Source organism: Girardinichthys multiradiatus, chromosome 4, assembly GCF_021462225.1.
Source record: "Girardinichthys multiradiatus isolate DD_20200921_A chromosome 4, DD_fGirMul_XY1, whole genome shotgun sequence".
In the NCBI taxonomy this organism is placed as follows: domain Eukaryota; kingdom Metazoa; phylum Chordata; class Actinopteri; order Cyprinodontiformes; family Goodeidae; genus Girardinichthys; species Girardinichthys multiradiatus.
Window position 1 is genome coordinate 18,545,103 of NC_061797.1, and position 24,284 is coordinate 18,569,386.

Genomic DNA, 24,284 nt, shown 5'->3' on the forward strand with positions numbered 1-24,284 from the left:
CGGACGAGAGGAGAGATGAGTCAGTGCAACATGAAAATGACTAGATGAGATGTTTCTCCTTATGAGGTGTGAAGATAGAGCTGGTTTGTTAAATATCACATTAGGAGCAGCTTAGTTACAGCATTGTAATTTTTGCACTTTCATATGAGAGGAGTTGTACAATACAGGAAGACTTCAGCAAGCCTCCGAGCTCCTCACTGCTTTTTGGTGTTGATGCATACTGTAGGACTGGTAAATGGACTAAATTTATTAAGCATTTATTTAGTCAAACTGCCCACTCTATGCCACATTCACCCACCAATACAAAGAAAAGTAGACAGCTTAAGCCTTGCCAAAGGGCATATTGGCAGGGGAGAAAAGCTGGAATCAAACCCACAACTTTCTGATTGCAGCACAACCGCTCTTCCCTCTGAGCTAAAGGCCAAAATTGATGTTGAAAACAATATAAGATGTCAAAATACATTCACTTCGTGATCTCATTTTCATGTACATAAAATCAAAATGTGCTGGAATATTTCTGTTTCTTTCTAAAACAGCTCTACAGATTCATTTTGCAAGAAAGTGTTACATTTTTGTTTGCTTTTACAACCATTAATTCCATATACTTTATTAAATACAATACTTTTGAAGGTCTATACGAATGGTACCAGTGGCTACATTTAGGATATTAGCTAACTAAGGTCCAGACTTCCTACACGGTCTGGAAAAATATGGAATTTAAGTATTTTCCAGGTCTAGGTAAGTATTAAAAAAAGAAAATAGAGAATATTTGTATTTCCAGTTTTTATGCCCTACCCTGTTGTCTAAAAGGTTACAGGCAAAATAAAGGTGAAAGACCAGGAACCAGGAATTAATAAATGTTAAGATTGCCTCTCCAAAAATCAAGTAAACCAAAAAGAAAAGTTTGTCAGGAGAGAAAAGAAATAAAGCAGAGGGGCTCTTAAGTTTCAAAATAAAACGTAAAAAGTTGTCAAATAAAATTGGAGCACCTGAAAGACTATCTAGATATTTTCCTTAAGAGCCTTTCTAGTCATACAGACCGCTTAAAGCACTTTACTCTAGAGGCACATTCACCCAATCACATTCAAGCACAGATTATTAGGAAACTTGGGGTTAAGTGCCTTGCTCAGGGGAACATCAACACATGACAGGAGGAAGCTGGAATCAAATCCCCAACTTACCAACCTTAAAACAACTACACCCACCAAGTTACGGTCAACGTCCAGAAAACAATAAGCATTACAATTTATTAATTACTTAAAACCGTTTTTATGCAACTATATAATGTAAATGTCTACATTAAACGAATAGACAGTATCACAACAGCCTGATGTCTAGCAGAATTGCTAAAGAGCTCAGCCAGCAGAGGACGCTGTTGTCTTTGGCATACATTTCTTCCAGCTGTAGGAAGACCGACGATGGGAGGGAGGACAGGCACATTTAAAACCTCCTCTTCTGTTCACACACAAATGAGAGCAGCCCCCATTCTTCTGGTTGCACTCATTAATATCTGAAAAAGGCAAACAAGAAATGTCAATAAAACAAACAAAAAAACATGCATCTATAAGGTGCATTCTGCACCAACTCATGTAATGTTGAAATTTTAGTTTAGCTGCATACATACATTTGTGTAATTTCAGGAAACAAAAATTAATTTTGCGATACTGGTTTATGCTTACTTTAACCAGCCCTTCTCATAAAGACGCCTAACTACAATAACCTTTGCAGTGTCGCCCGTCTCTTTGCAGTGTGTATCCTCGGGGGCAGATACAGCGGTGGGAGCCTGGCAGGTTGATGCACTGCCATTCACACATATTCTCCAGGCACTCGTTTATATCTGACAACACACAGACATCCCTACAGTGTGGACAAAAATTAAACAGACACATTGTACATTGAGTTTATATTTGTACTCATACCTACACAGTCTTGTTTTGTATTTTGTCCAGTTGTATTCTTAGGTGGTGTGACTGGTTTCTTCCTGTATCCAGGTGGACACTCTGCAAAGCAGCTGTGTCCATCTCCTGCCAAGATGTGGCCAGAAGAGCAGGAGCATCTGTAGGATCCTTGGGAGTTGTGACACCGCTGCATACAGGGCCCGAGCTCATCATTAACTGCACATTCATCTATATCTGGATCAGATAGGAAGGTTTAGGACCATGTTGGCATACACGGATATTTAAACGTTTGGACAATGTCTCTGTTACTCTGAACAGCTTTGCAAGTAAGAGATTGCCAAAATGCATCTAGTTATATACCAGGAAATCTTGAAGGAGACTGTCCAGCTTTCAGTATGAGACATTGAACTCTAGTGCTTTTGGGTATTGCAGCAATGATCTAAACACCATCATCAAATCCACCTCTGAATGGATGAACAGAACAAAATTTAAGGATTTGCAAAGGCCTAGTCAAAGTCCAGACCGAAATTCAATAAAGATGAAGTGGCATAACTTTAAACAGACCTTTCATGCTCAAAGAGCTCTCCAAAATGACTCAATTCAAATAGTTCTACATACAAGAATTGCTTTATGGCAATAGCCATTAGGTTTTGGGGGCACTTAATTTTCTGTCAAGACCAGGATGGTTAGAGCAGCTTTTTCCCCTAAAAAATAAAAATTAATTTGAGAACTGTGTTTTGCATTTACTCTAGATTTTTTTAAATGAGTTTGATGATATGAAACATTTAAATGTGATAAAAAGCAAAAACAGAAGTCTGTAAGAGGCGAATACCTTTTCACTGGATGCTACCGTTGGGTACTACAGCTCAGTATAATATTTAGTAATGCTTCCCCACCTTGGCAGTGGCCATCTGCACTCAGCTGGCTGAAGCCATCTGGACATGAGCAGTGGAAGCTTCCAGGAGTGTTAACACAGCCAAACATACAACCTGTGACTGCTGCAGGCAGCAGGCACTCGTCTACATCTGGAAAGATGTGGAGAAAAATAATTTGTTTATCAGGGAAATGTCACAAACGCAAAGTACACACAGTCATTGGCGCACCGGTGCAGGAGGCCGGGTCAGGAGCTGGCTGATACCCGACATGACAGCTGCACCTGAAGGAGCCAAATGTGTTGATGCAGCTCTGCTGACACTGATGGTTTCCCTCTGCACACTCATCCAAATCTACATCCAGAGAAACACATAACATTAACATTCAGCACAGTGTCCAAACAATAATAAATCATTTACACTTGCACTCAGTTAGTTGGTATATTAGAAAAAAATACACATAGCTGGTTAAGAGCCACTGACAGATAGATAAACTGCTTGCAGGTGAAGATATAGAAAAGCAAAACATGACAGGTTTTATTTTGAAACCTCTCAAATGTGTGTCCATGATGACATGCTGTTATGGCCTCTAATGAGTAAACCATAACACAGATGTTTTCCTGCATCCTGTCCCCCAGACAGGAAACGGAGACATGCATTTCTCCAACCTCATCTCTCTTTGTGTTTTGGATCTTTCTCTCTGTGCTGAGGACCCAAATACACAAATAATGTCAGGCTGTCAGGGAATAGGTATGTGTGTAAAAGGACCAGTTGTTTAAGTGCTACAACAATCTCCTAAATCTCTCAGCTTATTTGGGGGCGTTGTCTGTGAACCTTAAGACATCAAACGTCCTAACAAGAAGAAATAGGTTGTCCACTTGCATTGTGAAGATTTGCTTTATTGCAGGAACATGCCTCAGTTGTTAAAAGTAAGTACCAGTCAGGATCAGAATGCAAAAAAAAAAAAGAAAAAAACCCAGAAATCAGGAAAAATCAGGTAAAAACAGGACTGAGGTGGCACAGGTTCTGATTTGTGTCTTGATGAGTAAGAGCAGAGCTAGCTACAGCCTCCATTGTTAACGGAACATGGTGTCAACTCTTAAAAAAAAAAAAAAAAGAGTCTGGATTATCTGTGACAGATTAACAGCATGAGGGAAACCATTTTTTTCAAGCACACACTAAAACCGTCATAAAACGCAACTCCACAAGAACTGACAGAATTCATTAAATGGTAAATATATGTTGGGGTCATCCATTTTGGTCAGACAGACCGACTAGGCTGCGCAGTTCGACATTTACAGCTCCAATGTCACCTGGGATTTTAAAACCCGCAGAAACCAAACTTTCGTTGCCATTTCCAGCATGTCTCACGGGCGACGCAACGGAGGTGCAAATCTGGAGACAAAAGCTTGCAGGAGAATTTGTCCTCCACACGGCCATTTGCGGAAGAACTTGAAAGCTGGAAATCTGCCTGATGCAAGAAGGTCAGAAGATTCATAACCGATCGAAGACCCCGCCCACACTCCAGCGCAGGGGAAAACCCACAGAGGTGTTTCCAAGGAGACGAGTTTTCCTCCTTTTTCAGTGGACTAAACGGTTCTTCATATTTTCCCCGTTCTGGACGGAATGAGAAGTTTACGTTCATGAGCTGATCATGGACACGTGACACTCTGGTTCCCCCCTCCCTTTTTATATTAAATTGGATAGGTGTATTTAGAGGTCTGGGCAGGATGAGGCACAGTTAAGGTGATTTAGAATCACCAGTAGTTAATCCAAGGTATTAACTTGTTGCATGCAATACTGATTGAAGTGTTTTATGCTGAGCTGTTTGATTTGCTGTGCGGCTGATTCACGGAGCGATCAGCAAGGTTCATGTTTTTGTCCGGCTGATCCCACATCAGCCAGGAGTTGGAAGATGGACTTTTAAACCTTTTCCATTCAGAACAGCTGCGTCTGGGCCTCGTGGCCTGACCACTCCTTTGCCCCAGTTTTGTTACTGGAGATTTTTCACCGATTTCCCGCCTCAAGAGTTTTATGACCCTTTGTGCGAGATTTGGGGCGATCAGCTTTTAGTGGCTAAAGTGGCTAAATCGCCGCCATCAAGACACATCAGAGATTTTGGCAGAAACAAGTAAAGAAAAACAACTTTCCTACATTTAAACAAAAAATAGAAAACACTTGAATGAAACTTTAAAAACATACCAATGCCCAATCATTTGTAATACAAGTACAAACTAATAATTTTTATCGATGTGAAAAAAAACCCTAATGTTCTCAATTATATTTTATTCTTATTGTTGCTTTAAAACAAAAGACAATGAAAAGATAATATTCTGGCCAAGTAAATGTAAAAAACAACTAATTATGCATTCAATGAGTTAAAAATCCAAAACGAATAGACATGAACATAACTGTGAATAAAAACGGTTACATTTTACATGCTCATAAATTTCAACAAAAAATCCACATTAGAAATATTAAGATAATAATAATAAACAAAATAAACAACATAATTAAAAGTTGGTTAACTGAAATGGGTCTGGCTAATAAAATTTTGCTAAATTTGATGAAAGTTGAAATTTTTATGTCCTCTAAAGTTTATTATGGACTAGTTTGCTTGAGAAATTTTTAGAGTTCAGTCAGTAATAATAAAAGAACAATCCCATCACCTACCTAGACAGATCGGTGTGACTCCACTCCAGGCGCCTCCTGGCTGGCAGTAGCTGTTCACGTCTCCATGAGCCAGAGTATAGCCGGTGTAGCAGGCGTACTGGATGTAATATTTAAACTCACTGGGATCTGGGTTCTCTAGATTATGGAAGTAAAAAGTCCCATGAAGAGGCACAGGTGGGTATGAGCACATAGTTCGAAAATGCACTACTGGCTTGGAGGTGCTGGTCAGTGTGAGGTTGTGAAATTCCTTCCAGAGGGATCTCAAGCCAGTTGAGGTGGAGATGCTTGAAGGAAAGGTGATGTTACTGGAGATCTGTCTGTTAAAACTAGAATGGCTGGAACTGGGAGCAGAAGAGGGTGAGGTGGCAGGTGATGAAGCCAGGGAAGAACTTGTGGACAGGTACAAAACTTCCCCTGCAGGTGCAGGAGTAACATCCAGAAAAATAGGAGCAGCTGGTGTAGATGTGGATGAAAGAGGTGGCTCAGAAAATTTCAAAAGCTCTGTTTGATGAGCAGACCAGACAGTGGAAGGAAAATTATCTTCTGCGGACAACATTTGTTTAACTTTATCCAAACTTCTTGCTGAATGTGGCGTTTGCACCACTGAGCCAAACCTCCAGGTTCCTTGAGTTGTTTCTATCTCATCGCTGGAAAACTGAGTGTGCTTCATGAGGTCAGCACCAGGGTTTGTTAGGTTATTTCTCTCATTATCAAACATATTGAATACTGCATGAAGCAACTGATCAAATTTGATGTCTGCTTCTTCTGAAGCCCCGTTGCTGACATCATTGGACAGGGAATGTTGGTGGTTCTTTGAAGCTGCAGAAATCTGGAGGTTCTGACGTGCGTTTAAGTTGTGCAGACTGTTGACTGAAACTGAGCTCATAATGTCTGCCTCTAAAACGAAGAAAAAAACCCACAAGAATCAAATTTTAATTAATATAATAACATGGGATTATGTCTTGAAATAGTCAGAGAAACCAGAAACAGATGTTTCCACCTTTACCTTTGCAGACAGGCTTTGTGCTATTCCAGGTGTGGCCCTTGCAGTATATCATTAAAGGGCCGTATAAGCGAAAGCCACTATTACAGCTGAACCCTGCCCAGGAGCCATCCTCATTCATCCTGCTCGTCCCGTGGATAATCGAGCCTGGGTGGGAGCAGCCAGAACCTGAACAGGTGGTGTTAATAATGTGAGATGTTAAGCAATATGCTATTCTTTCGATAAAATTCTAAATAATTTGCAAGTTCTGACTACCTCTCTCCTCCTCCAGAACTTCAAATTAAACCAATATATATAGAGATTAAAATCATTAAGAAAATTAAACGTGTTACCAACACAAACCGGGAGGTCTCGAGACCATTGTCCAGACACACAGCTGTTGGTTTTGTGTCCATGAAGCTTGTATCCCGGATGGCAGCGAAAGATCACCATGAGTCCACCATACCGGAAAAATGTCTGTCCATTGTCCAGATTCCTAAATTTACTGCATCCCGTATCTTCAAACACTACACACAGTTTCAGAGTCAGCGCATAAAAAAACACAGGTTTCCTCAACACCTAACAACTTTAGCTTCAAGAAATACCTGAAAGATGGAGCGAATCAAAGATGACCAGTGCCACCAGTAATCCCATCTGAGATCCCATCTGACTGCGTGCTGAGGATAACACTGTAATCATCTGTGCTGCAGCACTGCTCTGAAGATTTGAACTGGAATGATGGGAGGAGCAGGGGGCAAAAAAAGTAGAAAGTAGAAAGTAGGAAGCGTTTGAAAAAGTAGGAACTAGAAAAATGGGAATCCCAGAGGTATCGCATGGAAAGAAGGAAGAGAGGAGGAAGTGAAGCAATGGCACAAGTACTAAATACAGATACAGAAGCAACTAAATCTTTTTATAGCTTTTTTTGCAAGTACCAGACATCTCTTAATATAAAAGTGGCGGCATGACAATAAGCTTTGCTCAAACAGTCAAACTGACAAATTTTAACCCCACCCCCGTTTCTCTGTAAATATCTGTGGCCTAATGTATCTAATTTGTGTTTGTGCATGTGTAAAAACTGCTGCCACCAGCTTCAAAACACTCCAAACCTGTTACTTTCCCAGGCTGACAGGATGGGTCTGTTTAACATCTGGCTGTGCTTGTAATAACAGAGTTAGAAAACCAGAGTAAAGGAGCCCATTAAAACACAAGCATGCACCAAAGTAGTCACTTTAAAACACATGCGAAAAACAAACATGGTGGGTTTACAGACAGCAATTTTATTCATTTGTGGGAAATGTAATTTGAGCTGAAACAATACTTCTGGATTTGTAGGCTTCATCTTTTTGCTGATTTTTTTTTTTTTTTAAATACAGATGTTGCACACTAACAGCAAACATTAAAATAACTTTTAAATCAACACCTTCTGTCTGAACTGAAATTTACAGCCGTTTGGAGGATTTTCACACTGAAAGAACACTGTGCCAGCAATAAAGCATGGTGGTGGTAGCATCATGATGTGCGACTGTTTCCCAGCCAATGCATTGCAGGAGGACTACCTACAAATGTTTGAACTTCATCTCAAATCAACAGCTGCAGGAGGCTACACACCGCTGTTAGAATTCCAGGGTTATAAATTATTAAAAATGAAATTGTTATTAAAAATTTAAAAAGTTTTTTCAAGTTGAATGTAATGCATATCCTGTACACTTCAACTGAAAAATGTTAAAACTGGTAAAGGGTAAAATTTAAAACATAAAAAGGTGCAATAACATAATTTTTCGAGTGTGCACATTTTTGATCTAATACTTTGTTAAAGCTAATTTTGATTCAATTTTAGTATTCAATCTTCTCGAGTTCACACCTGATATTATAGCGAGTGTGATGAACCTGTAATGAACTTCAGCTGTCCTTCTTGGGACCTTTCTGACATTTCCTTCTTTGGATCATTTCTCCTGAGTGCGCAGAGCTCCTCTTTAAAAAATTTTCAAACTATTTTAATTGTCAGGGGAACACTGAAAGGTGTCAGCAATTTATGTCGAGTACTGGTTGCGTCGCACATGTGACAGACTGACATTTTCTCCATATTTCTGTACTAAGAAGTAACTCTGCAAGACACAAGGCTCTAAAACATCCAGGTCTGGGTAAAATCTCCCAAAACCTTGTAGAAGCATTATATTCTGAGGTTACTCTGTTCATTTGGTTTTGGTTAAGGTGGGTGAAATTGTGAACACTTTCAAATTCCAGTCAGCTTTGACCCAAACTATCAAGGTGTCTGCTAGAAAGCTGAAGATGAAGAGGGGCTTCTTCCTTTCAGTATTGCAGTGAGACTAAGCTTCTGTCCAAATCAACAGAATAATTTTTCACCAGAAGAAAACTATGATTGTTGAATGACCTAACCAGAGTCCAGAGCCAAGTCTAACAGATTTCTGTTAGATCATCTAAAGGTCACGGGACAAGAGGTGTCTGCGACTGTGGCTCGGTGGGAAAAGTAGTTGTTCTTCAATCCGAAAGTCACTGGTTTAGTTTCAGCTTCATCCCCTGTCACATGTTGATGTGCCACTGAGCAAGGCACTATTGGTGTATAGATATTTGTGCTTTGGTGTCTGCGACTGGGTGAATGTGGCTTTAGCGTAAAGGGCTTTGAGTGGTCAAAGTGACTAGAAATGTACTTTATGAATTTAGTCAATTTACAATCTGCTAGAGCTTGTATCAGGCCAGGTGTGCAGAAACCTAATCAGGATGTGAAAGGGTGACCTATTCTTGTTAAGCAACGCAATTAAGCTGGAAGGTGATTTAGTAAAGTATTAAAGTGTGTTCAAACTTTTGACCCCAGGTTATGTCTGCTAATGGACTTGTTTTTTTTTTTCAGTGGAATTGTGGGGAACTTGCATCACATTAAAAGTGGACAAACTTTGGAAATCGTTTATCATGGTCTCATTTTTAAGTTTCAAAAACCTCGAATCTCAACAGGGGTATGTAGAATTTTGAAAACAAGTTTAATAAAAAGTCTCTTGATAGCCACAAAAAGCAAGTGGAACAAATGTGTAAAATGAATCATTAATTAAAAGGCCAAAATAAAAATTTCATAAAGCCAGAATATTGAGCTGTTAAACTAATTATCTCATTAAGTAAAAATACCGTAGCTTTAGATTTACACGTGCTAATGATTACAGTCCAATAAATGGAAAATCTGACATATACATTAAGCTTGTTCAGGATGTGAAGAGTTAAGGAATCGATAAAATTGAACTACAAGCCTAAACAATATGCTTGTGTTGCACTTAAAATTGTGTACGACTGTTTTTTTCCCCAAGGATCTATGAGTTGTTCGACCTTTGTTTCTCCAAAGAAGTTAAAATGATTTTGGCAATATATACATATAATAATACATATAAATAATACATAAATACATCTGTTTACAGTTAAGCAATGAAAACTGTGGACACTGTAATAGTCAAAAAAACAAAAATCAGAAACGTTTGAATACATTTGTACATTATTCAGATAAATACTGAACAAACTGGTGAAGCTACACTAGGAAAAGTGTATTTAGACCACAAGAAAAAGTCCTGAATAAAATGATCACAAGTGACATTTTTCAGGTACAAGTTTTTTTTTTTTATATGCCTCACAAATAATTTAATAATATTCAACTATTCTGGGTATAAAAAAAATGATTTATTTGCATCTATTTCATTTCAAAAGGCATTCTATGTTTTTTTTAATGTGTTAATAAAGAGGCAGCCAAATTTTATTGCAAAACCACTCAATAAGAGTTGGTGCCAGCAATCAAAAGAATCAAGTAACTTCTGAGAAACTGTACATAATTGCCAATCATAGGTAGATGAAATGTAATGCATCTCTTCACACCTTTTCTCTTACCTACTTTCAAATAGAGCTATTTTCATGTATACTTCTTTTTAGCCATCTTTTCACTGAGTTGATGTTCTTTAATGTCCAGTTTGTGCACCACTCTGAAGGCCTCTAAGAACTCTGTGAAGTCTATGCTGCCGTCCTTGTTGAAGTCAATACTGCGGGCCAGCTCATCAATGGCTCCGTCGTCAATAGCCACCCCCAGGTGAGCGCTGAAAAGCCGCCAGGTGTGGCGAAACTCCTCGATGGAGATCAGACCTTAAAACAGCCACATCCATCATGAACACAGTTACATTGGTGGAGAACATGTTGAACCAATTAAAGAATATTTTTAAAAATCTACAGAAAAGATTTATTTACCTGAATGATCTTTGTCTATGATGTTGAAAATTATCTCGATGTCGGTCCTGTATCTGAACAAAGTTTCGGCCAAATTGGGAGAAACCTAATGAGAAACACAAGATATGCAGTAGATGTAAAATCTTTACTGTGGTTGAATAATGAATACCTAAACTATTATAAGGTGGTCATAAAAACATTTATAAGGTTTGGTTTATAGTTTTACATTTCCTATCAGGGACCAATAAACATTTTTTCACACAGCACTTTAGAAAATGAGTATTTCCAACTTTTATATTTTGACCTGAGGCAGAGCAGCTCCTGGTCCCAAATCCTCAAAGCAGGACTGATACTCAACACTGCCATCTGGTGCCAGATGGACTAAGTGTGGGCGAAGTGTCCGCCAGGGTAAGTCTAGTCTCAGTACAGACTCCAGTACCTTGGCCCATTCACCGACTGAAACACAACCTGTAACAAAAGGAGCTTCTTCTGGGTAATGGCTACAAGAGGATGAGCATGTTTGTGCTAGAAAGAGAAAAGAGTACCAGTTTCTTTTGGGTCGTACTGTTGGAAGCTTGTCATCAGCTCAGATCGATGGGCGAACAGTTTCTCTTTTAGAGACCTGAGAGCGGAGCCTTCTGCTGCACGTACTCTGCAATCAGCATATGACAAACAGGCAGCAAACCAATGATTTTACTTAAACATTTTGTCCCAAATATTAACCATGTTCATGATAACCAAAGCTCAGGACACTACACAAAACACAGTCTTCACAGATTTTCAAAAGACGAAATTCGCTGGTTCCAGCAGATTTCTGGATGATGACTGAAAGGCTGGGACCATTCACTTAACTCCGCCTGAGGAGTAAACTCAGATAGAAGCAGTTTTTTTATGGACCTATGGCTCACTGCCCATGGCAGCATGCCATAGGGGGCGGCACAATTACGTGGTGTGGTTGGAGGGAGTCTGTTCACTTGCACCTAGAACAAGTTTTCTATTGTTTTATATGCAGGTCAACGTAACACAGTGTAAGCACTGTAAAAAGAGATGGTTGTAATGGCTTATGGTGCTGAAGTCTTTATCCGAGTAGCAGGTTCTGATTCCATTACATTAAAGGGCTATTTCACTTTTTTTTCTTTTTTAGGGATGGTGGTGGTAGTGGGGTGGTGGGGTCTCTGGACTGAATTTGTTTAAAATGTAAAATACCAACAATGATCAAACCTGAACTGAATAATTCCACACATTAAAGAGATTACTCAAAATACAGGGACTATTATTTTGTTTTATATTTTATTCCATTCCTTTTAGGGGGCAGGAAGAGGGGCTCACCCAGTGCGATATTTATGTCTGAACCACCACTGATCACACACCCTACATGATTTGTCAAACAAATCTTTAAGAGAAAGTAAAGGAACAGGAGGATGAGATGTAAGTAAGCAAACATGGATGACAGTGGGCTCCCTCTAATTTATTACTAGTGCTTTCTAATTACTTTGGCCAGAATTTCATTGAATGAAATTAATAAAATGACAAAAAAGCTGAAACCCCCCCATGCCAAACTACCATCATAGAGACACCTTCCCAAAACACTCACTTGTGTCTTCTTATCTATATTGTTGCATTCATGGTATAATGTTTCCATTTATGATTTTATGGTTTATTGCCTACCGTTTTGTAAATGTAACTTCAAATAAAGTTCTTAGATAATTGTCTTACACACTCTTTTTCATTGGCTGTTGGCAACACTTGCTTGGATTTGGGTAAAACAAATTTAGTGTGTCCTGAGCTAAAGCAATGACTGTTTTGTACCTCTGAGTCAGCGTAAGCCTGCGGGTTGTGCGGCTGACTTGGTACTGGTAGAAACGAGGAACCAGTTCCTTGCCCAGTTTGATGTAAGCACCACGGTTGCTTCCCTCCTCATAGTAATTTGAAGCGGAGAAGATGGTGATCACCTATAAGATTTACAAGTTTATCTCTGCAGGCTTGGGGATGTCAAAGTTTTTGGACAACATGGGTGAGTTTTATGTGTCCTACGTGTCCGTCATGACAAAGCTCATATCCCTCCTGCTTGCACTCATGAGAGCGGATGAGCAGCTGCAGTCCATGCTGGTGCAGCAACCTCTGAGAAATGTCAGGGCCGAAGTAGCAACCTCCACCTCTGAAAGTGTTAGGGCTGCAGCCTTCTTGGGTTCTAGGGTCACTCCACAATATATCCACAATCTGGTAGATACAAAAGTGGATAGAGATGCTGTATGTGACACATCACATTAGGAAAGAGAGCTGAAAAATGTCCTTTCAAATTAATCTCTTACTTGTTTCCATTCCCGTTCCTGTTGTGGAGGTGATGGAAGTGGAACAAACGACAAGGAATCCAGGAAAGGCACCTGGAGGACATTGTAGGGTGTGCTGGGAGAAGATGGGTACGTTTGAGGTGAGATGCAGGATGGAGTTCGAGGAGAGCAGAGCGAAGAACAGGAGGATGATGAGGACGAGGATGAAGAAGTGGAGTCTCCGCTGTTTTGTCGGCTGAGCCTGCATCTCCTCTTCCTGAAGAGAATGTGTAGCAGAAAAATTCTGTTTTAAAAAAATAAATAAATAAATAGGCAACATCTGCATGTGAAGATAAGCTTTCAGACCTCAGACTTGGGGTTCTGTGGTTCTCATTGTAGCTGTGGCTGCTTCTGGGATGAGAGCTGTCTGTCGATCTCATTCTTTTGCCCAGTCGGTGGGACTGACCAATGTCGAGTTGTTCCAAACTGCGTCTGGGAAACCTCAAGGCAGATTTCACCTGAGAGCGCAGATCACAACATGCTGTAAGGACAACAACTAACGCAAATGGTCAGAACTGTACTAAGAAGGGAGAAAATACTGTAAAGCCCCATAAATATCTTAAAAAAGTTATTTAAAAAGCTTTAACTTGAATGAATCTACTGCTCAACACCTGCTGGAGTGCCAAACTTACACATTCTTTCCTAAAATCCAATTAGATAATTTTTGAAATTGCAGTTTATAAAACAAAAAGATCAAAGGTTAGCAATGGATCTTCCTTAACCTTGTGTCTCTCTATAGAACTGAGCAGTTCCAGGTCAGTCTGGTCTGAAATTCCTCCGTGCACAATAAGGATCTTTGCATCAATGACTGTCGCGATGGGCAAAAGGCTGAAAACGTCTTTAAACAGCTGGAGGATCTCACGGCCATGGGTCTGCATGCAGAAAAACAAACAGACCTCATAATGGCGGACCACTTTAAAATTATTCCACCAAAATCCAATGACCATCACTATCTGCAGAATAGTAGTGCAGACGGGCACGTCATGATAGTTGGCTCTACCTTATACTTCTGCATAACTTCTTTTGTGAATCCATATCTGAGAAAGAAGAAACATTTTTAAAGGACTTCTGAGGGAAACATTTTTTTCTCCTAATTTTCTTCCCACACACCCACCTAAGGTTCATTATGTGATCCTCGTGGTTTCCTCGGTTCAGGTGCATGTGGTCAGGGTAAAGCAGAAGGTAGGCAAACAGGAGGATAACCACTTCTACTGACTTTTTCCCACGATCCACAAAGTCTCCATTGAAGACGTAGGGTGTCTCAGCAGAAGGTAGTCCATTCTGGACAGTAACAAAAATGTTTTATCCAGCAGGAACATTTTATTTTTTATAAAATGTGTTGTGTATCAGAGCACCTTATAGAATATCAGTAGTAAGTCATCCAGCCGGCCATGCAGGTCGCCTGCACCAAAAGAAACATCACTGATACCGACATGGACACATGGACAATGTGCTAATTTTATAGTATTTGTACAGTCTTTATTTTTCTTTATTGTCAATTTTCCCTCACTGTGCAGTCTACTCTTACTTTTTGGTGTGTGCAGTTTTTTACCCTATCTGCATGCTTCCATTTGCTGTTAACGTTTACTTTGCTACTGACACACCTGAATTTCCCCACAGCATGACAATAAAGGATATTTCTATTCTATTCTATTCTGGGTAGAAACGTGAATACATTTATCATCAACAGGAATGTTAGATTATTTTTAAGTTAAGCTAATTTCTTTGTATCGCTCTTTTTCCAGCGATATACACAAAAAACAAACTGAACATCTTTTAAAACATGGTTTTTCGTCAATTCTCCCAAAACAGCACAGGGTCAGAATTTTACTAAAAGGCCTAAATATATACTTACACCCCTGCTAATATATGGTGAAATGGCCATTAACAAACTGCTTGTCGAATGTTAGGTATAACTGTGCCAGGATATTTGAACCCTTCTTGAAAGAACTGGGGTTTTTTTTTTATTTGGTTGTTTTTCTGGGTTGTTCGCAGATCTTTTGGGCCTAATTCACAAATTTTCAAAAGGCTTAAGGTTCAGACTTTGAAAAGGCCATTTCAAATAGCCTGATTTGTCCATTCTTAAAAACTGTTTCTAATTTGTGTTTGGGATCATCATCTTTGTTGAAACACTTGGCTGAGTCAAAGTTTGAACAATCTAAACCAAACTGCAAATAACCCTCAAAAAATAGTAAACTGGTTAGGAGGATGTGGAACAGCAGAGGAACCTCCAAGGCTTTAAGCCTACTGTTAACTGGAAGCTGCTGTAACACTAGTGTCAACCTGCACAGTAAACCCATTTTAACAGTGCATGAACAGGGGAGTGCTATAAGCAAGAAAGAAGACTCTACTCCAAAATCAACACCTTGAAGCATAGTTGAATTTTGTATTTACCTACAGGCACAAACCGAATGCCTTTTATAGAAACATTTTATGAACAAATGAGACAAAAATTGTCATTTGATCACAATGTGTTAATCAAGGTGTTAGTCAAGGTGAAGCTTTAAGAAAGCTGCACCAACTATAAAGCCTGGTGGTGGTAGCATCATGCTGTGGGCATTGCAGAATGTGGTCGGAATAATGTGGAACTACCTTCATATTCTTCAGCTTAATGTCAAAACAATAAAAAAAATATATGTTTTTTTGACTTGGGCACAATGTCCTTCTCAGACAGGACAATAATCTCAAAGTTGATTCCACATTGGACAAAAAACATTCCCAATGCATCAAAAAACACAAAAATAATTAAATATCCGTAACTGTAAGTTGTATGCAAACATCTCCAAACGGCACCACCTGAACACAAGCAGTGTGTGTCCTTTGCTTTGGTCATAAGTATTGTTGAGTTTAATGAGATGCAAGTTTGTTGGAGGAGGCAGCTGTGGAAGAGAAGTCAAGTGCCTGATCAGCGTGCAAATGTCTTGGAGCGCTGCCATTAAGACAGTTAGCTGTACTTATGACATATTTAAAAACATCTGTGATCATTTATTCATATATTTAGTGACCTACAGTACAAACAACATCAGGATGAGAATGTAATGTTTTCATGTTTGTCCTAATGTACAGAAAGAGGACAATGTTAATGTTAACAGGTATAACAGACTGACTCCTCACCACATACGGTGATCTCCTTGGTGTAGGATGTTGACAAATGGACAATATTTGGCATCTGTTTGAGGAGCTTTTTGGTCTCGTACAGCAGCTGCAGGACATACCTGGCATGTAGAATCTGTGTGGAAAAACACATCCACAAGCAAAAAAAGCAAATGTTGCTTTAAGAAAATTGAAAGTGTCATAGTGGGTACCTGCTGCTCTTTAAATGCACTGAGAAGTGTGTTTGTATCAGAGACAGAAAGAGGAAACGAAATACGAGGTCCAGTGTAAGACTCTGGGATGGAGATCATTTTGTAGCAGGTCTCTCTGTCTAGCCAGGGGTCGATGACAGGGTCCAGCAGCTGGGAGATCAAGTCTGGAGGAGATGATATGTGGCACTCTTCACAAACTGGAAACTCTTTTTATAACTTTTAATTATGCACTTGAAATTTAATTACACTGAAAGACGTGACATAAGAAAATAACCAGAGAGATTTTTATTTTCCAGATCAGCCAACTGAACCAACTTGTGCTTTGTAGCCTATAGCAATGGTCAGAATTATCATCTGTAAATAACTGCATTTTACTTGAAACACATGGTCACTACATCTGCTCTCATCTGGCAACAATAAATGGGAAGGTTGACTTCTACCTAAATCATTAATGGCATGGTGTAATCCCTTTTGTTGCCATTTGCGGGAGTTTACATTTAGCTAATGCTAGTACGATTTCAGTATTTCAGTTTTAATCCTGACTGAGGATAGTTTTTCTTCAAAACAGGCACCTCAAACTTCAGAGAGTGAAAAGTCAATTTAAAGTACAGTATAATTGATAATGGTCATCTTAATAATTGGTACCAAAATTGGAGGGTTATGATTTGGAGTTACAGAATGCTACATAAATTAAGATTTTGGACCTGAACGGGTTGGGAGAATATTTATTATAACTGGATATAAAAATAAAAACATCTCCAACACAGGGTTTATTTTGTAGAATATTTTTATAAATAGCTTGCCTCTGTATCACTTTCAGCTCTATGTGACATGAGAGCACTGCGATATGCTAATAAAAAATAATGGCCTCTAATTTATGCAAGCAAAAAAGCAGACATCTACCTACAGGCCTCCTTTTGTGGGTCTATTGTCTGTCGTCCATTAAATGCCCTTTGTTCTGCCCTCGGCCTCTCACTCTCAAACAAAAAACACAGATGTCTGTAGCGCACAATGACTACCCTGTCTGCATGTTGGCTGAATTTAAAAGCCATGAGAGACTATATTCAGCAGAGAATCGGCCATAAGAATGAGGTACGGATTAGCTTGTAGAAGAAGCGTTTTGCCTTTCAGCCGGATGAGTTGTGCAATCCACACTTAAACAGTTTAAAAGCTACACACCAACACACTGGCCTCCACATTCAAAGCTGTTACTAAGCAACAGCGTATATGTTGGGCTTTCGGATTTAGGCCAAACTATACTTGTTAAACAAAAATGGTGCTTATTACGAGAAATGTTCCTTTTTCAACAACTTCGCCCTAATTGATGACTAACAAATACTAAAATGTCACCTCTTACTGAGGTCGGAAGTAGTATTGAATAACAGATCACACTAAACATGTTTGAAGCTATAATAAAGACACAAATAAGAGGATACAATCTAACTTTAGAAAATGTAGCCATTGCTGGGAATAAAAGGGAAACATGAACCATGAAAGTAGAGGCTTACATTAACTAAAAAACAATAAATCTTAATGGCAGCACTGTTTCTGTCTCACCAGGTCCGTTTCCATTAAGCTGAGTGACGTTGTCCAGCATGTAAGTAAAAAAACTGGACAGCTGGAGAAATTAAGACAAAATAACACATAAGCTTTAGGATGACTTCTAAATAAGCAACAGTCAGAAATGCCTGCAGCACAGAGAGAGAGACCTGTAGCTGGTCCTGTTCCCCAGCGTATTCGATGGACTGAAAGATGTTCCAGGTGTACCTCCGTCTCATCTCCAGTCGGGCCATGTAGTGCCGGTACCATCGCTGAATTAATACAGCTGCCTTCAACGCTACAGTAAAGTAGCAGATGTTTATCAACTGAGCAGAAGTGCAACAATATGTTTAGCCATCTGCTCATGGAAGAGCTTAATCTTCAGGTGGTTTTAACCTTTTGTTCTAAGTTACTTTATAAGAAGCAAGTAATTAAACAGCTATAAATGTCCTAGATACTAAGCTTTGCAAAAAATGGTTAAAACCCTTAAACTTTGTCACATTACAGCATCAAACTGTTATGTATTGTATTTTTCATATTTGAAGGGGGAAGGAAAAGGTTTCAAATAAAATAAAATCTGAAAAGTGTGACATGCATATGAATCTAACCCCTGACTAGTAAAATGTTTTGTAAGACTAAGCTTTGTTGCTCTTATACTTGCAGGTCTTGCACATAGAGACTGAAGGTTTTGCCCACTGTTTGCAAAGAGAATCAGGGAAAGAATTTTCAAGTCTTGTCACAGATTCTCCATTGACTTTAGGTCTTGACTTTGACTAGTCCCTTTTAACACATGTATTTGCTTTGACTAGTCCCTTTTAACACATGTATTTGCTTTGATCTAAACCATTGTATTTAAGCTCTGGTGATATGTTTAGTGTCATTGTCCTGCTGGACAACAAACTTAAGCCCCAATCAGAAGTCTTTTCCAGCCTCTAACATGTTTTCTTCTAGTATTTTCCTGTTTATCTCTGTTCATCTTCCTATCAACTGATTAGTTTCTCTCTGCCTACTAAAGAAAACATTTCCACAGCATGAGGCTCCCACCACCATGTATCCTTTTCCTTCTCCTTCACAGTTATGTATTTCTGCGTGGTACTTTGAGGTTTGTACTTGTAATGTGCTAAAAAGTCAGAGAGTGCAAAGGGTACTCTGCTTTTGCAAGGTACTATATGTATGCATTCAAATACATAAAGATGATAATTTGAGTCAAAGACTAAAAATTATCTTACTCAGAGCCGGGCTGGGACTTTTAAGAGCTTCTTCTGTGAGAAGAAATACAAGTCAGCAAGAGAAGCTGGTAATTGAATAAAATCATGAGCAAACACAGACACACATGAAGACACACACACAGACAAACTAAGTAGGAGCGATAACAAGACACAAGGGAGGTCATGGGCAACAGTGGGACTGGAAAAACTGAACGAATTAAACAAGCTTTTGGGAGTAACGACACTCATTAAAGAGAGAAGACTAGCTGTGAAGAAAACAAAACACTACCATCTGTCAAACATCTGTGTGTGTGTGTGTGTGTGTGTGCAACAAACCCAGAAGCCAACGCAGTGAAAGAAAAGAGCACAACACTGAACAATAATAAAACAGTGCATTGACAGCTAAGAAGTGCTGCTTTATAAGATTAAACAAAAGAAAATGAACCAAAACAAGTTCTTAAAAAAGCCAAGGACTTAGATCATTGGTTTTACTTTCAAATAGATAAGTTATTTACAGTAATGGTATAACCTATTAATAATCTACTGCTTATGTCTTGTACATGCTGTTATTTCTAGTGCTACTCCAACTGTTATAGCCAGATATTGTATTTATCCTTTATCTTTTGTTTATATTTTTTGTAAAACAGTAATTTGTGGCTTTTACTTTAACATGATCCATGTATTTTCTGAGGCTGATGCATTTTGAGTAAATTCACACTTTTATTAGTAATCACTGACAAATTAATGTCCTTTTCAATAAATTGTCTTGTTTGTTGTAGAAAAAAACAAAACACATTTAGTCTCCTACAGACATTGTGTAGTCCACCCAGGATCATTCAATTTAAGGATTAAATGTGTTAAGTCCTCACTGAAGGACTTTACTTACATATAAAAGGCTTAATATGTTTTTATTACAATCAAACAAATTTAAAAGCATGCTCTCCTCTCTTGGTAGTCCCATTCACACTTTTTTAGCTTAGTCTGCAACACGTTTAAGTGCACTAGCATGACAAACTATACTAGTTTTGATAAAACTGATAATTTCCACCCCCCAAAAGAAAAACACAACACCACAAACACAACCAGTCTACACTATAGTCCAGAATACTTTTACCCGTTTCCAGTTTCTTTACTTGTGTTTCAGTGGCAACAGAGGTGCCACATCCCATGATGGTCAGCAGGGAGGTCCAGGGGTCACATTATTCACTCTTCTCCAAGCATGGGGGGGCTTACTTTGGATGGCAGCATCTAACTGATGACCATGTTAACCTAAACTTTCCCTACACTTTTGTCTTACATGATAAAAGACAGCCTAAGAAAATGCTGGCTCGGGCATTATAATAATTAAATGTTTAAAAATGTTTACCCTTTTCTGCCTGGGCTGAAGCCCCTGTCTTTCAAGATCTTAATAACACCCCTGACTTGCGACCAGAATTAAGCTTGTAAATGGCTGCCAATATGTTTTGCACGCTTCGGTGAATTGCGCAGAAAAAAAGATCTAGCTACGGAAAAAAGTCGCATTACATTATCTACTATTATGGTTTCATAAACAGACTTGTGTCGCTTTCAGCTGTGCAGTTCGTTGAATCCTACCCGGAGCTTAAATCCGCACGATCCTTTGGGAAGAAGTGATCGCATTATTTCATGCGTAAAAATGTGCGTCCAAGTCTGTAAAGGTCCAGCTCCGCGTCCTCTTCGATGGATAGGTTAGATAGTTGAATATTCAGATGTGGGAAGGAGATCGGAGCATTCCCAGAGAAGCTGTGGACGCAAAAGGAGGTGCAGAATGCATGCCCAGAGATCCGAGCTGGAAGATGAAGCGGAGGCAGTAGCAGGTGGTTTCCAACATTAACCACAGCACCTCCACATGCTGCTCCGTACTGCAAGGGAAGCTGTGTAATATGGCATAAACCTCGCACATCGGGGTTAAAATTGTCTTAGACGTTGTCCTCGTTGTGCGACTATACATTTTAATTGTTTAAACAGACAGAATTTACATTATCCAAACAAAGAAAAAAAATACAAATATACAAAAATGTTCAAAGGATCTAAAATTAATCAGAAAGTTTGAAGATTTAATTATCTTTGTGTCAAATAGTGAAACCATATAGCAGTGATAAAGGCTACATTTTTATATTGTGCAAATCAGTCTCCAACCAACCACAAAATCAGTCTGGAGGGTAAATTCATTTCCATAAGCAAGCTGCCAAATGTAGAGGAGCAGTGATATTACCATTTAAATTTAACTGAATGATAATTGCAGCTAGTCATCAATAGGAACAAGAATTAACCCATTAGTAATAAGACTAATTTTAATGATTAACTCAAAACAGGAAACAACTTAAGTTGAACCAATGCAAGATCTAACATTCAATGGGAAATGAAGGCTCCATATGCTCTTGGAGATGTTTGTAGTCCAACTTTAGTTTTTTTTTTAAATTTTATTTACCTTTTCTTTCTCTGTGGGACTATGATCGTTCCATTCAAAGCAGAAAAGTAGGAAAGCATGTTTCATTCCAGTATCCAATAATTAGTTTCCCAGCTATTTTGTTTAATCTACAGAGGGAGACGTTCCAAATAAAACCATCTCTGATAAAATATTAGGACGCTGCAGCTTCTAATTTAAATGTTCAAAACAGGAGGAGGAATTAAAAATGTGCATTCAGCATTAAATCTTCATCTAAAATAACTGATCATAAATTATTTATGGTCCAATTAATAAATTTTCCCAATTCTCAGAGTGAGAGCAGTTTAAATACTTTGACATGTATCCACATGCATCAGTTTCTTGAAAACACTTCAGGGCCATAAACACTGCTTATTTTGGCATGCTCCTCTTTTCCATTAAAGATGTTTACCTCAATTCTTTCACAAGTCATGGTAAGAAGAGTGAAATGTGTAAGAGGTCAGATTATTCAGGAAGATAGTGTCATAGCCATCACATGCCCACTTGTTACAGATCTACATTCAACTTAAAGTTCACAGTTGACAAAGTTAGCATTTCAAACCTTGATAAAAGTTACTGTTGGTAAGTTCCATTCAGGATTACAATGTCTCAAGTCCAGCCCTTCAGAGCTACTATCCTGCAGCTTTTAGATGCATCCCTTACCCATCACAGCTGAACCAAAGGAGTAGCTTGTTACCAGGCCTCTGCAGAGCTGAGTGAATCCTGCAGTTTGATTCAGGGTGTATTGGAGGACTCCAGCACATAGACCCTGCAGTTTCACCTGAAAGCACCTTACAATTCTTCATTTTATGCCCCATGAGTTACTGAACCATTCATTGAACCTTTAAAAAAATGTTCACTTTCTTTTAGTTATGTGAGCCAATAGGATTCATGTCCAGGGTTCGCTAATTCACATGCATTGTCCTCATTGCCTCTGTTGTGTTTGCCAACATAATTGGAGCAGTTTTGTTAAAATGCAGTCTCCTCCTTTGGAGCGAGATGCCATTAGATTCTTCATAAATACCTGACACCAAGGCAGAAGCACTATAGTTTTAAAATTAAGCTTTTATTAATAAAAATGTAAACACAATGTTCAGTGAAAGTCCAATACTTTATGCAGCAGCTTTTGAACAAATCCTCTTTTGTACGATTGTGACAGCAGTATCAATTTCCTGCAGAGTGATGATTTTTAGTCTGTTGCTCTTGGACAACCGATATGCTTCCAAGCTCACCAGTCTAAGCAGGAGTGGCCTGGGGAAATTAAGATGCCGACTGGCCAGGAAATCTGGATTCTTCATCCTTGCTGGATGAGCCTGTTGGGGGGAAATTGTGAAAGAAAGAAGTTAAATTCAAGTCTTTGAAAGATGTTCTGTATATGGAGGGTGAGATTGTGTCATCTAAAATGCAATTTTAAGAGTGTACAATTCTTAGACACCACACAGAAACAACATCTAACCTCTTTATGAGTTTTGTAGATGAAATTGGAGTAACCTCGAACCCTCTTTCTTTCTGCAGGAATCCTGCGAGCTGCTTGAACAGGAGCCTTCATTCTCTTCTGCCCAATTACAAACAGGCTTCCAAAATAAACTAACAAAGCTGTTAGCACAGCCTTTTTACACAGCTCCAGATAAGAAAGTCAGAGGCTCTGTGTTAATGCTGAAAAGAAGATTTTAATGAACGCAAATTGACAACAGCTTTGCTTAATTAGGCTCAATTACTTTCACCCACCTGTCTGTAAAGCCCTCAGTGGGGGTTCAGGTGTTTTCTGGTCAAGAAAAAAATTAGACTCAAATAAAAACAGTTACATGTGGTCACATTATTTAGAGCTTTGTTTTGTTTTATGATTAATGTTTGTCTCATAAAAGGTGATGCAGGGCGGGGACCCTATCTTCAGTGTTTGAGGAGACCTCTTAACAACAGTGTTGTGATCCAACAGATTATCTTTTCTTTTTTCCTCTCCTTTTTTCCCCAGTTATATATATATATATATATATATATATATATATATATGTGTGTGTGTGTACAGGTGTTGGACAATGAAACTGAAACACCTGTCATTTTAGTGTGGGAGGTTTCATGGCTAAATTGGACCAGCCTGGTAGCCAGTCTTCATTGATTGCACATTGCACCAGTAAGAGCAGAGTGTGAAGGTTCAATTAGCAGGGTAAGAGCACAGTTTTGATCAAAATATTGAAATGCACACAACATTATGGGTGACATACCAGAGTTCAAAAGAGGACAAATTGTTGGTGCACGTCTTGCTGGCGCATCTGTGACCAAGACAGCAAGTCTTTGTGATGTATCAAGAGCCACGGTATCCAGGGTAATGTCAGCATACCACCAAGAAGGACGAACCACATCCAACAGGATTAACTGTGGACGCAAGAGGAAGCTGTCTGAAAGGGATGTTTGGGTGCTAACCCGGATTGTATCCAAACAACATAAAACCACGGCTGCCCAAATCACGGCAGAATTAAATGTGCACCTCAACTCTCCTGTTTCCACCAGAACTGTCCGTCGGAAGCTCCACAGGGTCAATATACACGGCCGGGCTGCTATAGCCAAACCTTTGGTCACTCATCCCAATGCCAAACGTCGGTTTCAATGGTGCAAGGAGCGCAAATCTTGGGCTGTGGACAATGTGAAACATGTATTGTTCTCTGATGAGTCCACCTTTACTGTTTTCCCCACATCCGGGAGAGTTACAGTGTGGAGAAGCCCCAAAGAAGCGTACCACCCAGACTGTTGCATGCCCAGAGTGAAGCATGGGGGTGGATCAGTGATGGTTTGAGCTGCCATATCATGGCATTCCCTTGACC

General features: G+C 39.2%; 2 protein-coding genes across 6 annotated transcripts; both read right to left on the minus strand.

Moving 5' to 3' along the window:
* Window positions 1-241: 241 nt before the first annotated feature.
* Window positions 242-7,242, minus strand: si:dkey-163f14.6 (sushi, von Willebrand factor type A, EGF and pentraxin domain-containing protein 1). 4 transcript variants are annotated; one of them, XM_047363232.1, is made up of 9 exons: window positions 7,031-7,242; window positions 6,779-6,952; window positions 6,450-6,614; window positions 5,444-6,340; window positions 3,002-3,124; window positions 2,795-2,923; window positions 1,920-2,132; window positions 1,721-1,837; window positions 242-1,510 (listed from the first exon to the last, which is right to left on the minus strand). In XM_047363232.1, the coding sequence occupies exons 1-9, from the start codon at window positions 7,122-7,124 to the stop codon at window positions 1,356-1,358; spliced, it is 2,067 nt and encodes a 688-aa protein (XP_047219188.1). In that variant the 5' UTR covers window positions 7,125-7,242; the 3' UTR covers window positions 242-1,355. The 4 variants fall into 4 exon arrangements, 3 of the variants coding, with proteins under 3 accessions (XP_047219188.1, XP_047219189.1, XP_047219190.1); XM_047363233.1 differs by having other exon boundaries at window positions 1,388-1,510; window positions 1,680-1,837; XR_007037975.1 differs by having other exon boundaries at window positions 1,494-1,510; window positions 1,924-2,132.
* Window positions 7,243-7,679: 437 nt separating this feature from the next.
* ppef1 (protein phosphatase, EF-hand calcium binding domain 1) lies at window positions 7,680-20,906 on the minus strand. Of its 2 annotated transcripts, none has more exons than XM_047364189.1 (18): window positions 20,134-20,906; window positions 19,041-19,073; window positions 17,982-18,109; window positions 17,830-17,890; window positions 16,273-16,436; window positions 16,082-16,169; window positions 14,323-14,369; window positions 14,082-14,248; window positions 13,968-14,004; window positions 13,690-13,839; window positions 13,274-13,425; window positions 12,950-13,184; window positions 12,672-12,857; window positions 12,447-12,589; window positions 11,183-11,289; window positions 10,942-11,105; window positions 10,659-10,743; window positions 7,680-10,556 (listed from the first exon to the last, which is right to left on the minus strand). In XM_047364189.1, the coding sequence occupies exons 1-18, from the start codon at window positions 20,186-20,188 to the stop codon at window positions 10,330-10,332; spliced, it is 2,229 nt and encodes a 742-aa protein (XP_047220145.1). In that variant the 5' UTR covers window positions 20,189-20,906; the 3' UTR covers window positions 7,680-10,329. The 2 variants fall into 2 exon arrangements, with proteins under 2 accessions (XP_047220145.1, XP_047220144.1); XM_047364188.1 differs by having other exon boundaries at window positions 16,082-16,196.
* Between the last annotated feature and the right edge of the window lie 3,378 nt (window positions 20,907-24,284).

What these genes read in the sequence shown, in the direction of transcription:
- si:dkey-163f14.6 (XM_047363232.1), bottom strand. Translation starts at nt 7,124, where the DNA reads ATGATTACAGTGTTATCCTCAGCACGCAGTCAGATGGGATCTCAGATG. An exon ending in CACAAAGCCTGTCTGCAAAG is followed by an intron (nt 6,341 to 6,449) that starts GTAAAGGTGGAA and finishes TCTTCGTTTTAG; the next exon opens with AGGCAGACATTATGAGCTCA. An exon ending in AGACGGGCGACACTGCAAAG is followed by an intron (nt 1,511 to 1,720) that starts GTTATTGTAGTT and finishes TGCCTTTTTCAG; the next exon opens with ATATTAATGAGTGCAACCAG.
- ppef1 (XM_047364188.1), bottom strand. Translation starts at nt 20,188, where the DNA reads ATGGGATGTGGCACCTCTGTTGCCACTGAAACACAAGTAAAGAAACTG. An exon ending in TACTACTGATATTCTATAAG is followed by an intron (nt 14,249 to 14,322) that starts GTGCTCTGATAC and finishes GTTACTGTCCAG; the next exon opens with AATGGACTACCTTCTGCTGA. An exon ending in CAGGAGCTGCTCTGCCTCAG is followed by an intron (nt 10,744 to 10,941) that starts GTCAAAATATAA and finishes GTTTCTCATTAG; the next exon opens with GTTTCTCCCAATTTGGCCGA.